The 15,502-nt window shown below is 41.3% G+C and overlaps 1 protein-coding gene across 1 annotated transcript in view; it reads left to right on the forward strand.

Moving 5' to 3' along the window:
- epha5 (EPH receptor A5) overlaps positions 1 to 14,874 on the forward strand; it is a 79,965-nt gene extending 65,091 nt beyond the window's left edge. The window contains exons 15-19 of the mRNA XM_085793821.1: positions 45 to 186; positions 1,392 to 1,541; positions 8,084 to 8,277; positions 9,411 to 9,575; positions 10,910 to 14,874. Of these exons, the coding sequence (XP_085649947.1) occupies positions 45 to 186; positions 1,392 to 1,541; positions 8,084 to 8,277; positions 9,411 to 9,575; positions 10,910 to 11,021 (763 nt within the window). The 3' untranslated portion in view covers positions 11,022 to 14,874. The remainder of the gene's footprint in view (positions 1 to 44; positions 187 to 1,391; positions 1,542 to 8,083; positions 8,278 to 9,410; positions 9,576 to 10,909) is intronic.
- The last annotated feature ends 628 nt before the right edge of the window (positions 14,875 to 15,502 follow it).

Raw genomic sequence — 15,502 nt, forward strand, 5'->3', positions numbered from 1 at the left:
GAGGGCAAAATGTTGAATCATCTCCTCTGTGCTGATGGATCCAGGTACCTGTCTGACATGGGCTACGTCCACCGCGATCTAGCAGCTCGTAACATCCTGGTCAACAGCAACCTTGTGTGTAAAGTGTCTGATTTCGGCTTGTCCCGAGTCCTGGAGGACGACCCAGAGGCTGCATACACCACACGGGTAAGATTTGAAAGCTTGAGGAAGTATGTTTGGCAGTTCTCCTTGAAAAATCACTAAAATAATTAATCAACAGTAGTCAGCTTTCAATTATTGGTCATAAACAATTAATCAGCTAATTTGGTTTTCAGTACTGGAGTGAGAGAGAAAGCAGGAGGTACATCTAGAGGACACTCTATGTTGTTTCTTTGAAGGCATTTATATTTAATCCAGTGTGTATCTCCATGTGTGCACAGATAGTGGTGTTTTTAAACTTTGGATTAAATGGGAGACTGTTACACAACAGAGACTCGCTCAAACCAAATACACACACACATTCTTGCATACACACTCATATATGCGCGCACGCACGCACAGACAGCAGCAGCGGCTTTTAAATTGAGCTGTGTGTCCCAAGCTGAGTGGCGTCCTGTCAGCCAGAGACGGGCTGCTTCCTGCAGGAGGAGGCCCAATTAGTACTCGGCTCAGTTTCCGCAACACTCAATTAGCACTGAGTCTTGCTGCCTTAGCGCCAAATATCCTGTCACTCACCTCTCACTGCCAGGCTACAGCTCTTCTCGCTCCCTCCCTGTCGCACTGCCTGGCTCTCTTTCCCTGACAGAGCAGTGAGAATAACATAATTCACACCCTTCAAATAATCAGACCCTGAGATATCCTGCTGCTCTGTTCATCAATACTGCATCAGGCTAATTTCACTACTCATCAGCTGAAAACACATTTTGCTCTGGAACTCAGCAGTCATCCTGTGAACTTTACTATCTTTGCAATGAAAGCACGATAATGAAGATGGGGGGAAAAGGCGCACAGGAATCTCGGGCCCCCCGACAGTTAAAGCAGGAAATTCGTAGGAGAAAGTGAAACTTGGTATCATGAATGTGTTCCTAAATTGGTGTTCATTAGCGTAATTGTGGGTCGGACCACATGTGGCAGAAGTGTCTCAATTAAGGTCTGTTCTTGGTTTCCATCTTTGTGTAACAAAATGTAAAAAATCTGAACGAGTGCAGCTGTATTTATGCAGCGGAAGGTCATTTACACAAGTGCGCAACTGAGCTGTTGTTGAAGTAAACACATCAATGTTATTTATGTTAAAGCTTCTCAACATGCGGAAAGTAGTTTAGCCTCCAAGAGTTAACATCGTCTCTCTGGGATTTCTTTGAATCCACAGTCAATCTGGTGAATGTTCTTTAATTTTCTTAAATTTTTTTTAGGGCGGGAAGATTCCCATTCGCTGGACGGCTCCAGAGGCGATTGCATACAGGAAGTTCACATCAGCCAGCGACGTGTGGAGCTACGGGATCGTCATGTGGGAGGTGATGTCATACGGAGAAAGACCCTACTGGGAGATGTCCAATCAAGATGTAAGTCCAGTCTAACACTGTTCTGGATGATGTACTTTTTACATTTCCAATAGTTTATCTTTTTTTCATGTATTCACACTCAAACCAACGCGTTTCCCAGATTTGTTAAGAAGCTCTTAGCGCTAAGATCTTCTTAGGAACGCTCTTAAGAGCGCTGTGAAAGAAGAACGTGTTCTTAGCTTAAGAAGATCTTTCACTAAGGAGGAAATGTAAGATCGAGCTGACCCACTCTTACGAGTCTTCTTAGCGACCAACGCTCACTTTTTCAAGGCAAATCAATATCACACTGAGCAAGATATTTAAACAGTGCACATAGTATGTTTAAAACATATTAAATTATGTGCCGAAATAAAAAATAAAGAGATAAAAAATAAAATAAGAACAATAATAAACTAAATATGAGGAATATACGAAGGAGTATTAGGGCCAGCCAAAAAAAAAAAAAAAACAGCCAAAAAAAAAAAAAAAAATCTGGCACAAGAAAAAAAAAAAATCCGGCAGAAGAAAAAAAAAAGTCAGGCAAAAAAAAAAAAAATCCAGCACAAGAAAAAAAAAAAAAGTAAGGCAAAAAAAAAAAATCCGGCACAAGAAAAAAAAAAAGCCAGGCAAAAAAACCCAAAAAACTGCAGGCTTGACCACGTACCACAACAAAGCGACAAGCGACTGACTGCTCCATGACAGCAGCAGAGTGACAGACAGGCTCTTGTAGTAGTATTTGTAAATACTACAAATACTACAGGAGAGGAGGAGAGGAGATAGGTCTATCCTGTATAGTATTTGTATTTGTAAATACTACAGGAGGAGGCAGAGACCTGTATCGCGGTGGTCTAGTCACGGAGGTGTCTCCAGTCACGTTTAGTCACGCTAAACGTTAGCTCATATAACGTCTCTATGTAACTTATAAATGATTGTGTGTTTGTGTTTGTTTTGGGGGGGTGCAGCCATACTGTAGATATGGGGGACAGCAATGAAGAACATGCATTGCTGATTGCTGTACGTTAGCAACAGGAGTTGGACACGGAAGAGATTCGTGTTTTCATTGTCATACTCCGGCATTGAGTCAAAGTTAATCGGCTTTATTGTTCACTTTTATGGCGCTGCAGAGTTTGGCAGCCTGTCTGTCACTCTGCTGCTGTCATTGAGCTGACAGTCGCTTTGTTGTGGTAGGCTACGTGGTCAAGCCTCTGCAGTTTTTTTTTTGTTTGCCTGGCTTTTTTTTTTTTTTCTTGTGCTGGATTTTTTTTTTTTTCTTGTGCCGGATTTTTTTTTTTTTTTGCCTGACTTTTTTTTTTTTCTTGTGCCGGATTTTTTTTTTTTTCATCTGACTTTTTTTTTTTTTTCTTGTGCCGGATTTTTTTTTTTTTTTGCTTACTTTTTTCCCTTGTGCTGGCAGCCGTGACACTGATCCTCCCGTGCCATGTTATGCTGGCACCAAAAAGACTGTCACGCATTAAAGCAGAAGTAAGTGGTCCGGTCGTTTTCGCTAATGCTGCGTTCCAGGCAGGCTTTTGAAATCGCAAATTACAGCTTCAAGTCACAACTTACGACTTTGTAGCATTTCAGGCAACCCACTCGTGTTTTTCCGACCTGTTTTACCAGTGAAAGTCACTATAACGGCCACTCGTAACTTCCGACCGGTGAACTCGTACCAGATCGAACTGGTACCACTTCACGGTCGGAAAAATACGAGTTTCCTTGAACGCACCATAACAGTCCTCGTCGCTACGTCACCACATTCACGGCGTTCCTTGGCTGCACACACAGCCCTGCATGCCGTTCTCTCTCCTCATTGGATAAAAACTGTAGGATACGATAAATGTTTTCTCTTCGGCTCAGAGCAGAGCAGAGGGACTGAGAGACCCGTGTTTCAGTCCAAACACTCTATGTAAGTGATTGCTGTCGGAAGATATAACTATTTAAGACTTATATTAACACAAATATATCACTTACTTCTGCTTTAACACTCCACTGCCTAAATATATATGTAGCCTATACATATGTATAGCATTGATCATTCAATGATGATGAGAAAAGAAAAACGTGTTGACCACCAAAATAATTTTTTATTGGGTGGATTTGAACCCAGACCACAGCAATGCTTAAACTTGCAGTGGGGATACTCTATCAAGTGAGTTATTTGCTACCTTGTGTTTTCATCCTTTCTAGAGTTGTCTGGCTGTGAACCAGCCAGCCCCTGCGCACGTTTTTATTTTTTATTTTCACACACATCAATCACATGGTCACGCAGCCGTCTCGGCCGCATCATCTGTGCCGTGTCATCTACGGCCAGTCCGTCACTGCCCGTGACCAACGCGGCAACAACAGCTGAGAAGTTTCTAATCAGGTCCGCGGACACCGGGACCTGTGTTAACCCCATGCAAGTGGAAATCCCGTTTTCGGTTTATTCATCGCCTGTCGGTGCGGCTGCGCTTGTCACTGTGTGTGATTTATGCGTGTATTAGGTGGCATGTGATATAATAATCGATTTGCCTGGCATCGATTGATTCAGTTTCAGTACTGTGGTGGTGGACAGCTCCCGTTAAGAGCTTCTTAAGAAGCTTCTTTGGCGTGATCTTAAGGTTCTCCTAAGAAGGCAGTTAAGAACACATCTGGGAAACACCCGTATCTTAGCACTCCTTCTTAGCCGAACCCTTCTTAAGAGCCTTCTTACATCCTTAAGAAAGATCGAATCTGGGAAATGCGGCCAATATAACTTCTTTTTCACCCTAATGGCGTTGCATGCAAATTTAGCAGTAGTAGCTGCTCTGGAGCATGATCGTTTCACATGATCTTCATCAGATTTTGCGCAGTTGTCATGGAGTGGTAGATATTTTGGTTTGATCTGAATGATTTTGATCTAAATTAAAGCAGAAGTAAGCAATCCGGTCGTTTTGGCTAACTTCTTGTCAGCCGATGGAGTTAGCAGTCCCCGCCCTCGTCCCTACGTCAACAAATGCTCACGCATCCCTTGGCTGCACACACAGAGAGGACCGCCCCGTTATGCCGTTCTCTCTCCTCATTGGATAAAGGTTGTAGGATACAAGGAAAGTTTTCTCCTCGGCTTACAGCAGAGCAGAGTGACTGACAGACCCGTGTTTCGGACCAAACACTCTATATAGGTGATTGCTGTCGGAAGATATAACTATTTAAGACTTATATTAACACAAACATTCCACTTACTTCTGCTTTAAGAAATTCTATTAGACGACGTGTATTGAATACAAAAACTACAATGTAAAAAATACTAGCCCTTTAGCCATTTTAATCCTAGGAGGGAGATTCATGTGCCAGATTATTTCTTGGTTGCAACCAAGAACTTCGACTGGTTGCCTGGCAACTGCCCAGATTCATGAGGGTCCAGCACACGCTAAAAAAACAGAAAGTTGTTGTTTTTACGCTTCTACACTGGTTTTTATTTCAATCAGGAGAGACTAATAGAGGAACAAAGGAGTCTGAGATATTTCAAGTAAAGTGGAATTTATTGTGATCAGAAGGAACAGACTCGGACGCTTAGACGCCAGAGGGAAGTGGATCACCATGACAAAGGGCCATAGGTTTAAGGTCCCTCCAATTAGAGGAACCTCTCCTGCAGCAGTGACACTAGAGGTGATGATGAGGAGTGGAGCTCAAGGATGGGAGCATCTTATGAGACAAAAACTTCAAATCAGATGACTTGATAGCGTAGTTGTGATTGGATGAGAAATACAATGAGATGGCGCTGCTTAGCGATGGAGGGTGAAAACTGCAGGGGACTTAGTTAGGAGGCATGCACAATGAAATGGTCTTCCTGACTGAACTTTCATAAGATCCAGCAGTTTGGTTTTGTATGGACTGACCTTGGAAAACACAGTTTTACTTCTTTCCTCAGCTGGGACATTATTTTCCAACATTGTTTATGAGACCAAAGGGTTTCTTCGTGTAGTTTGTTAACACACACCATCATAGATTTCTAAGTATTTGTTTCATGTTTACCAATGTTTTCTAAGAGTATAAAGGTATGTTGGAGTCATATTAGCATAATGAATTAACAGTGCTGTAAATGTACATTACCAGTACCAGTTTGTCCAGCATTTCAATTTGCACACATAATACTGCAGTAATGCATACAATGTTGTGTTCTTTTAGGAAAATTTTAAGAGAGTTGTTGAAGTTGAAAGTAAAAAACACATGTAAGCAAAATATGCATGTTTGGTGTCAGGACGCGGATAGGAGTCGTGATGTGTGTGTGTGTGGGGAGGGGGGGGGGGGGTGTAGGAACCTATTATTGTAAATCTATTACTGCAAAGTGTGGACAACAACAGTGAACATGGTGGGGTGTAGAGAAAGGTGTGCATAAGCAAAAGGATGAAACAGCTGAATACACATGGAGGTGCAGCGCTAAGCAGAAAAATGTGTCGGGGAAAATAGCCGACTTGCTTATCCTATAGATCACCCATAAGTCTTTGAGGTTTTTAAGCTCACCTCTGAAGAAAATGCAGACATTGATTTTCCAATTAAGCCCAGGTTCTTGGCGTTTTTGAAATACCTGGCCAGACGCGACATCGTAAACTTCTGAATAAGTGAGGGGTTAGCTCAGCAAGTACCTGAATGACCCGCGTGGGTCTGTTCATCAGAGAGGAGAGGAAGGAAGAGAGCATCATATGAAGAGGATGAGGGTGATGAAGAGAGAAAAGAGAGGGTAGCACCTCCTTTAATAGGAGGTCTGGAGGTCACTTTAATGGAGAGATCTGCAATCGTGTCACATGGAGATGAGTGAGAAAATGTAGCGTTTGATTCCGACGCCACACGCATACATTTGCCTCCCATCCACAGATGCACACACACACACACACACATAAGCAACATATGCACGCACAGCCCTCCGGTGACCTCTTCATCCCCCGCCTCAGACCCCCTCCTCCCTCCTCCTCCTTTTGGTTATTAGGCTGTCTGTGTCGAGAAGGCTAGAGACGGGAAAGAGTGGAGAGGAGAGGAGGATGAGAGGAGAGGGAGAGGAGAAGGCGTTTGATGTTTAATTGAAAGCGTTATGGTGGATTTTCTCTGATCTGCGCAAGAAAGTGCAGGCTCTCACACTCTTTCTCTAAGCTCTCTCCTTCTGTTTCCCATTTCTCTCCCTTTCCTTCTCCCTCCTTTTTCTCTCGTCCTCTCTTTTGTCTCTCAAAAAATTGCAATCTCTGTTTTCTCTCTTTGCGTCTCGTTCGCCTTCTCCTCTCCTTTCAGGTCTCTCGTTTTTCTTCCTCTGATCTTCCCTCCCTGCCAGTCTGCTACCCGTAGTTCTTCTCCCTCTCAGCACCCAGCCATGATTTGATGCCGCGCTGCTCTCTTTGGTGTGCGTACGTGTGCTTTCATGCACACATGTGTATTGGAGCGCTATCACGTCTGTCTTTTGTGTGAATTTGACACAAGTAAGGGCTGTCATGAACTCAACAAATCAATTCCCTCCAGCTTGCACTGGCAGAACTAGGCTGAAAACTCAAGCCTGCGTTCCACTGCAGGGTCCGACAGATAGAGAGTTGGGGCTTATTTATTATTCATCTAACTACCCCCCCCCCCCCCCCCCCCCTTCTCCCCAAAAAATAACATTTCTGTGGTTCAGTGCTGCATCTTGTTACTTGAGGAAATGATTCACTGGGCTATGCGGCATTTCAAGTAAACAAATAACGCTTTCTACTTTGTTGATTCTTATATGGGGTCCGTTTTTGTTTGCAAACTTCATGGAGGTTAGTGGTCAGGTCAGATCAGGTCAGGTCAGGTCAGACAGATAGCAGAAACATCCCTGGAGTATCAGAATTCAGGATCTCACTTAGGAAAGTTCATAATGGAAGTGAGTGTCACGGTGCCGCTGTTGAGAAGTTATCACTTGTTCAGGTGTCAAAGACAGTAGCGTCCTCTCCGAAGCCTGACTCATTGTCGCTTTCACACTTTCTCTTCCTCTGTCGTCGCCAAGTGAGCTTGAATCATTCAAGATTAATTAAGACTCAGTGACTCCATCTTTATTTTATGGTTATATGAACTTAGGTCTCTTATGCCAACAAAAAAGTTTAATGCTCAGGAGCTGATGATCAGTCTTCCATGTAATATTCATGATAATGATCTTGCTTTAACCAGTGATGACTTCAGGGAACTGATGGCAGCAGTTTCAGTGTTACTCTGTCATTGATATGCATTGTGTTATTAGAGCCTGTGTGGCAGGTTTTAGCTAATGATTTGTGACTTTTATTATATTTTAAGTTCAAGTCTGTGTGTTCTTTGTTTCATCTGCACGATATGTTTCAGCTTAGGGACAAAATAAGTCGTTGTTTCAGTAGGGAAGGGGGGTTTCACTGCACTGACTGGTTCTGAACCTTAACCCTTTCATACTGCCAGTGTAAATTGGGTGCTAGTCTTTCCTTCCACCTCTGCTACTCATCAAGTAAGGAAAGGCTATTTTCTTTGGATCCCTCACACTGGCCTGAGGTGTTGTGCCCCCTCATATGGCTTTTTTTTTCTTTTCCTTTTTTTTTTTTTTTACTAAACTTACTTCTCCCCTTGTCTTTCTGCAGGTAATAAAAGCAATAGAGGAGAGCTATAGGTTGCCAGGTCCTATGGACTGCCCCGAGGCTCTGTACCACCTAATGATGGACTGCTGGCAGCGCGAACGCAGCAACCGCCCCAAGTTTGATGAGATCGTCTGTCTACTAGACAAACTCATACGCAACCCCAGCTCATTAAAAAAGCTGGTCAACTCCTCACACAGGTGAGTACACCATATTACGTCATTTTTTTTTATAAAGAATTGGTTTAACGATTAAATTAACGTTTTTGAATCACAGCAATTGATGGCCAATAGTTGCACATGAATATGAACATTGTCTTAAATTAATTTTGTTGTAGACATGTACAATAATCTGGCCCAAGGATACTGTATGAAGCCTTCAGTGACATTTTTTTTTCAGTCTTGAAAATGCATTGTGTTTTAATTGACCTGTTCTTTCTTAAGTGTATACATAAAAGGCTGCACTGCCAGCTAATAGACTCATCATCGTTCACTGTGAAGACCCATAATTAAATCAGGATGGACGTCATGTCTGACTACTGCATGCCAGCAAAGAGGGGCAGCGAAGTAAATGAAAGTGGTTTGAATTTCTTCAGCTTACACATTAGTCTGAATTGTATTCAGTGGGGTGTCCTTTGATTATCGTAACATTTGAACATTCAGTTAGTATTTCCCCACTATGTACATGCATTGCATTAGTGTATAATGGCCTGAAATTGCTTTAAGTGCTCTGAAGCGCACATTTAGGCAGACACCCTCATTACCTTATTTTCTTTGCAGAGATAATGAAATAATGTGAGATATTTTGTTCGCCTCTCTCTTTTCCACTTACACACACCCACAAACATACACAGGAGCCGCACTTAATGAATCATTGCCATATCTAACATACCATGCAATAACATATGACAGTTAGCCAGATTAAAGGGGACACCAACAGCTCTTGTCCCACACGACAGTCCATTCTAGCTATGGCGTGGAGAATGTCGTTAGCTAGCATGAACATTTCTTTTTGATAGCATGGAGAGCTCTATTTTTTAGCATGAAGTGTGAGCTGAATGACAAAGGGTTTTGAGTGGACAGCATTTTCAGCTTTGCGTGATGGTGCATAACTAGCATTATGAAGCTTCACTGGTAGCTGTCAGGAGGTAAGCGCTGAGCTTCAAAATGCAGTCGAATGAATCCACAGTGAATCCCATTCCTTTATATTTATGATAATTATGCATAACAAGCAAAAAATCAGGGATCAAATTAAAGCAGACAATGATACATTAATTTTCTCATTTGTTCTCCTCTTTTCTGTACTGTTCTATTTCTCCATGTCCATGTAACAGGGTTTCCAACCTGTTAGTGGAGCACGCCAGTGTAGATGGGGACTGCAGCACTCGGACTCGGACTGTGGGGGAATGGCTCGACTCCATCAAGATGGGTCGTTACACTGAGCTTTTCATGGAGGGAGGTTACTCTTCACTGGAAACAGTGGCTCAGATGACGTCAGAGTAAGCCAATCACATGCAGACATACACAAGCACTATGACATTAACCTATCAACACAGATAACTTTGTTTTTTCTCATTTTGTCTATCTCTGAGATTTCTGCTCTGACGCTAAGACTACTGTATAATGGAATTTAGTTTGTACATAGAGCTAATAGCAATGCAAGATAGTTTTAACTTCTTCCTACTCCTTTACAGCATTTTATATTATTAGAAATTAAGTTGTTTGTATTTTTGTTTTATTAAATTGTTTTTCAATAATGGGCATTTAATCTTTTTTGCTAGTACATGTTCAAAATGAATTTTTAAAAAATCAAGAAGCGACAACATTTCTACAGCAAAATGACTCACTTAATTACCGTATTGACCCGAATATAAGACGACCCTGAATATAAGACGACCCCCCTTTTTCAAGACCTGTAGCTGTAGCCGCTGTGATATGACGACCCCGTCATAGTCAGCTGTGATTAAAATGACCTAAACCGAGTCGAGTTGAGCTGTAACTGTGTGGCAGCGCTCTGCTGTGTGGCGAAGGGGCAACACACACACACACTTTGCGCACACACGCGCAATCGTCCTCTCAGATGCAGCTGCATCTCTCCAGGTCACTGGTGTGTGTGAGTGTGAGGGGAAGAAAAGCCCTGACCTGCTTGGACAGACGTTGTTTGATGTCACCCGCTGATTTGCATATATAAATATCCCGTCTTTTTCAGACTTTTTTTGATGGAAAAAATATCGTCTTATATTCGGGTCAATACGGTACTCAGGATAAGACACAGACACTCAGTGTTATCATCTTTATGTGGATAATTTCTTCAGTAGAACGTCGTCCATACATATACTTTGGGTGGAGCGACCTGTTCAAAGAGGTATTTGTCCATTTTGGCAATTGCTACATTGCTAACATTAGTATCAACAGCCATTTTCTTCTATTTACAGAAACCTTATGACTTCAGAATCTAACATAATTTCTTCACTAATCACCAGGGGCGAGGCCATTTAATGTTTTGTTACCGCCGTTAGCATACTAACAAGCTAGCTGGCCTCACTGTAGTCTATTGCATCATTTTTCCATAGCAACTCACTATAGCCTCCAATCTGACCTAAAGACATAGTAGGCCTACTTCTCTGAAGACATATTATAACCTTTTATCTTGTTAACACAAATATGTTCATGGTCATTCTCTGATCATATGACTCAAATTGCAATAATCTGCCTATAAGATCTGGGGCTTAGGAGGATACAGAAAGGCTTTACAGAGAAACACTGACCATACATTAGCGGACAGCATATGACCAAATAAATAAGGCTTTGTTGTTTCTTTGATGTTTTTCAGGGATTTGCGGAGAGTAGGCGTCAATCTGGCTGGACATCAGAAAAAAATCATCACGAGCATTCAGGAGATGAGAGTCCATATGAACAACACCAACTCTACTGTAAACATCTGACACATTTGTACAGGCATGCACACACACACACACACACACACAGACATATGCACTGACATACACACACACAGACATACACATGCACACGATATATGGACCTAGTATGTGGCGATTTACTGTTGGACCTAGAGCGGCTTAGCACTTTCTACGGACAAAGACACCCAGTGTTTATGGATCTAAACTGGAGGATCCACATTTTTGTGGTTCTTTTGTGTGGAGTTTGGTTGTGGTGTCACGCGGGATATTTGACATTGCAGCGCTTAAACCAAACTGAACTGAACTGAGTGGTGCTACACAAAGGGAAGAAAACGGTTGGATAAATGACATGAACGACATTAAACTCAAGTGAAGACTTTTCATTCTAAGTATTCCATTCATTTGAATCTTGGGGATTCTGAGATCTCGTGCACTGTTTGATTTCCCTCGGATCAGGCATGAAACATGGACTGCAGATCTGGCTCTGGGAGCAACCAGCACTTTTTGGCTGTATCACAAACATGGGAGATTCATGCAGCAGGCTCGAACTGAAACGTTTCAGCCTGTCTCAGGAGATCTGAGCCCAGCGGATCTGAACAGGACTGGCTTATTCTACGGCAGTTTTCTCTGGAAGTACAGTTCTGTCAGGCATCATTGAATTGAACACCACTCTCAGGCAGTGTAAACATGTAATAATGGCTCAAGAGTAAAATCGTCATTAGTTTCAATTTTTGCTTTGCCATGTTGATGTGCTTTGGTCTTTGTTCTCCGGACTAAAGCAGGTCTACATGCCACAAGACAGGTGGGATCCAGCTACACAACTCACGGAAGGTCCAAACGCAACATCATATACTTCATTGTCTTTAAAAGCAATGCAAGAGAAGACTACATAATACAACCTTCATTGTATATAGAGGCTGAAATTTATACTGGGGTCTTACTGAGCCTTTAAGAAAAGAGTGAAGAGATGCAAGGAAAAAAGGCCTGAGATATTCTCTACATCTGTCCTTCTGGCTGAATGTATAGCACTACAGAGAATACAATGCTCAGTCGCAGCATCAACCTGTCATGGTTTGATATGTAAATGCTGTTAAATATGGATAGAATGTGGCAATAGAACCATTCTGGTCCTTAAAAACCAGCTTCTGCCTCTGAATGAAGCTGCAGATTGTATGAGACTCAGCTTTCTGTCATTTTTTTTCTGTAAATCTGTACCAATCTCTACAGACATCTCAATGAGTTCCAACAGAACTCACCCAGACCATTCCCTCATGTACTTGATATTTCACTTATGTCTCAATGGAAGTGTTAGTGTTGAGGAACCTTCATGTAGGTTCGAGGCGAGCAACATCACAGATCAGTAACACAGCTTCACTGTCGAACTGAACTGTTTACTGAGATTCAACTGGAACCTTTCTTAAGACATTACTGCATCCTCCAACCAGATACAGGAGAACTTTCACTAAGATTCTGACGAACTTTCACCCACCTTCTAACAGACAACATCAGTCATCCACACTTACAACAGTCACGCAGGTTCTAATGGAAATATCACACCGTGTTCAAAGGCACATTTAGTAGGATTGATTCAATATTCAATCCAAGGAGTTTCATTCCAGGAGAATTTAGTCGATCCAGATGAAACTGCTTCTCAGATTCCTCTTGGAAAAGACTGCTCAGATACTAGTGAGACTGTTTACTGATATTCTAATGGAACCTTCACTCAGATTCTACCGAAACCTCTACCAGGATCCAACGCAGCCTTCACACAAGAGTGCACTCAGATCTTCATGGAGCCTTCACTTAGAACCAACAACCTTCAGGTACCGCAGAGAACCCTCAACAACCTGTCCAGTTCACCATGCTGCAGAGTCTGCCTGCCCCACACATCTGTCACACTACAATAAACCTCACTCTTAACAGTTGGACTGCTGAGAATAAGGAGGCAATATTGATCAACTTGATAATCATTTATTTATTTATAATTGTTTAACAAAATGAGCAAAAATTATGTAGACGGTTTGTGTTTCGTCATTATACTCTCTCGGACTACTGAGCAGCTCTGCCTACATGTCTTTCATGTATATAATGTATTATATATTTAAAGCAGGGAGCATCGTTCTTCTGTCCACCATCATGTGGACAATTTGGTATTGATCAAGCATCTCAGAGTAGTATACATTAGTAAATAGTGACAAATATTCTAAATCAGCATTCCTGCTACTTACTGTAGGCATGGGCCACTGTCAAGTGGGGGCAACCAGCACAGCTGTCTCCAACGAAGAAGGTCCGAATGGGTATGTAGACAGATCAGATATCCATATTTAATGTTGGTGATTGTGTTTCATCTCCCAAGTTTTGGTGCAAGACCTAAAAATATTTTCATTTTGATTTGGGCCTCTCTAAAAGAACGAGAAGTACGCACAGGGATTGATATCTGAACCTCTGGTGTATGGTATGGTTTAAAGTTCTGCAATGATGTCAATGATCAGGCCCTTGCTTTACTTCTCTTTGGTATGATATGTTACACATTACTACTCAGTGCTTTATTGCTAAAACTTGACCCTTTTCACCATTGTGTTCTAAAGCAGGAACTGAGTTCTAACAGTAGACATATATACATATATCCTCCTTTCAGATGACATGCTAATATTTTTCTTGGTTATTACACAGTGTATTGCTCGTGCAGTGACGTTAAGAGTGGACATGAAATGAGATTGTAAAGTTAGTTTTATAAGAGGTGGTATCACCTGACTGTATGAAAAGCATAGAAAAGCACACAAGAAGAATGTAAGGTTTTAAAGGGGTATTCACTTTTTTAGAGAGAACATGCTTGTCTTTTAAGCACTCAGACCTCCCTCTGAGTTCGAGTAGAGTCAAAGTGGAAGATCTGGTTCTTTGCTTGTAGAAAGTCGTCTCACGTGGTGCTCAAGCTTTTCCCGCATGGTGTCAAGATCAAGATCATTCTTCTTGACTGGTTTTATAAAAGAATGCTAGTGGGGAAAGGTCACACTTGATATTCAACATGAGCATGTGTTTTCTAAAAATGAAAGTGTTCCATCAGAGTGAAAGTTTGCTTGTCAGATAAATGTCTGCATAGTCTCTATAGTCTACATTTATCACTTTGGAGGCTTTGCTCTACCTTGTACATTAATATTCTATATTGAAGAACAGTTGCCATTTGGAACATTAGATCCATGTTTTTGTATCGTTTTTCTTTTTCTTTTTTTTGAAACCACTGCATACTTTTTTATTATTCAAGCAGTTCTTACTTTTAATGCAACAGATTTTTTTTCAGCAGTGAAACGTGTACATGTGGACTATTGCGGCTATGCAGAACTGTAATTTTTGGGGGGAATGCATCAGTAATGTGGTGCACTTTTTATAGTAGACAATATAAGGCATGTACATTGAAAAGTAATTGGACGGGGTGCTTTTAATTTACTACCCAGCATGTTTTCAATTAAAGTTTCCTCAGTCGTATGAGTACCACAGGCATTTGATGAAGTTTCACAGTGTTTTGATCCCTCCCAAATGTGATGTTATTGGCTTTTTACAACCGCCCATTTCAGTTAAACTTTTGACCTAAAATCCTATGCCTGTGGCATGAACAATTGGTGAAAAGTACACCCTTATAAGTGCCTCTCATCTTCCGAGCACCGTTATTTCCTTCCCCGCCAAAATGCTATGCCCCTCTTGTGCCCAACTTTCTACAGTATGTATTTACTTTTTGCCAACAATATCTACAGGCAATAAGAAGAATGTCAGACAATGTGTATGTTGGAACTAATTTAATTTGCACTTTATGAGAAATCTGTTGCCCTTTTGTTGAACTAAAATGTCTATAGATGACTGACTTTTTAGCGTCAAAGTTTTTCTTAATAATTTACTATATACTTGCTATAATCATGTGTGCCCTGATGTTGATTATATCACTACATATTCTCAATGCTTCCCATAATGTATAATTTGACAGTTAAGCACAAGGCATTGGTAATATTTTTAGAAACAAATCAAAACTATAAATATATACATATATCTATATATACAGTATATATACATGGAAAACTAGGGCATCACTGATGTAGAGCACCATTTCCTTGTGTACGGCACAACTATTCACCTTCAGAATGCAAGCACATGGTTTTACAGGAATCTTTTGGGACAGAGAGCAGATCATATAATTTTGTACAAGAGGTCAATGGCACTAGCCCTCGATGTCAACAAACTTCGGTCTGATATTTTGTCTGGACAGTATTTGTGGCGTTTCAGCAGTACCACAATGAGCAAAAAAAAAAATTAGAAACAAGTATCAGAATGTTTCAGTTTTGCAAATGGTGTGATTTTATCCTGGCCATGTCCTTTGAAGCAACTCTCATTCAGCTGGAAAAAACAAAGTACAGCCAACCAGCAACAATTTATAGATGTGTTGTTTCTCTACAATAACTGTCAGTTGGAACTCCATCAGCCATTACGTAAAGTGTGTCTGCAGGAACCAATTTTGT

The sequence above is a fragment of the Trachurus japonicus genome, chromosome 12 (genome assembly GCF_045865225.1).
Source record: "Trachurus japonicus isolate A0001 chromosome 12, Traja_1.0".
Lineage (NCBI taxonomy): Eukaryota > Metazoa > Chordata > Actinopteri > Carangiformes > Carangidae > Trachurus > Trachurus japonicus.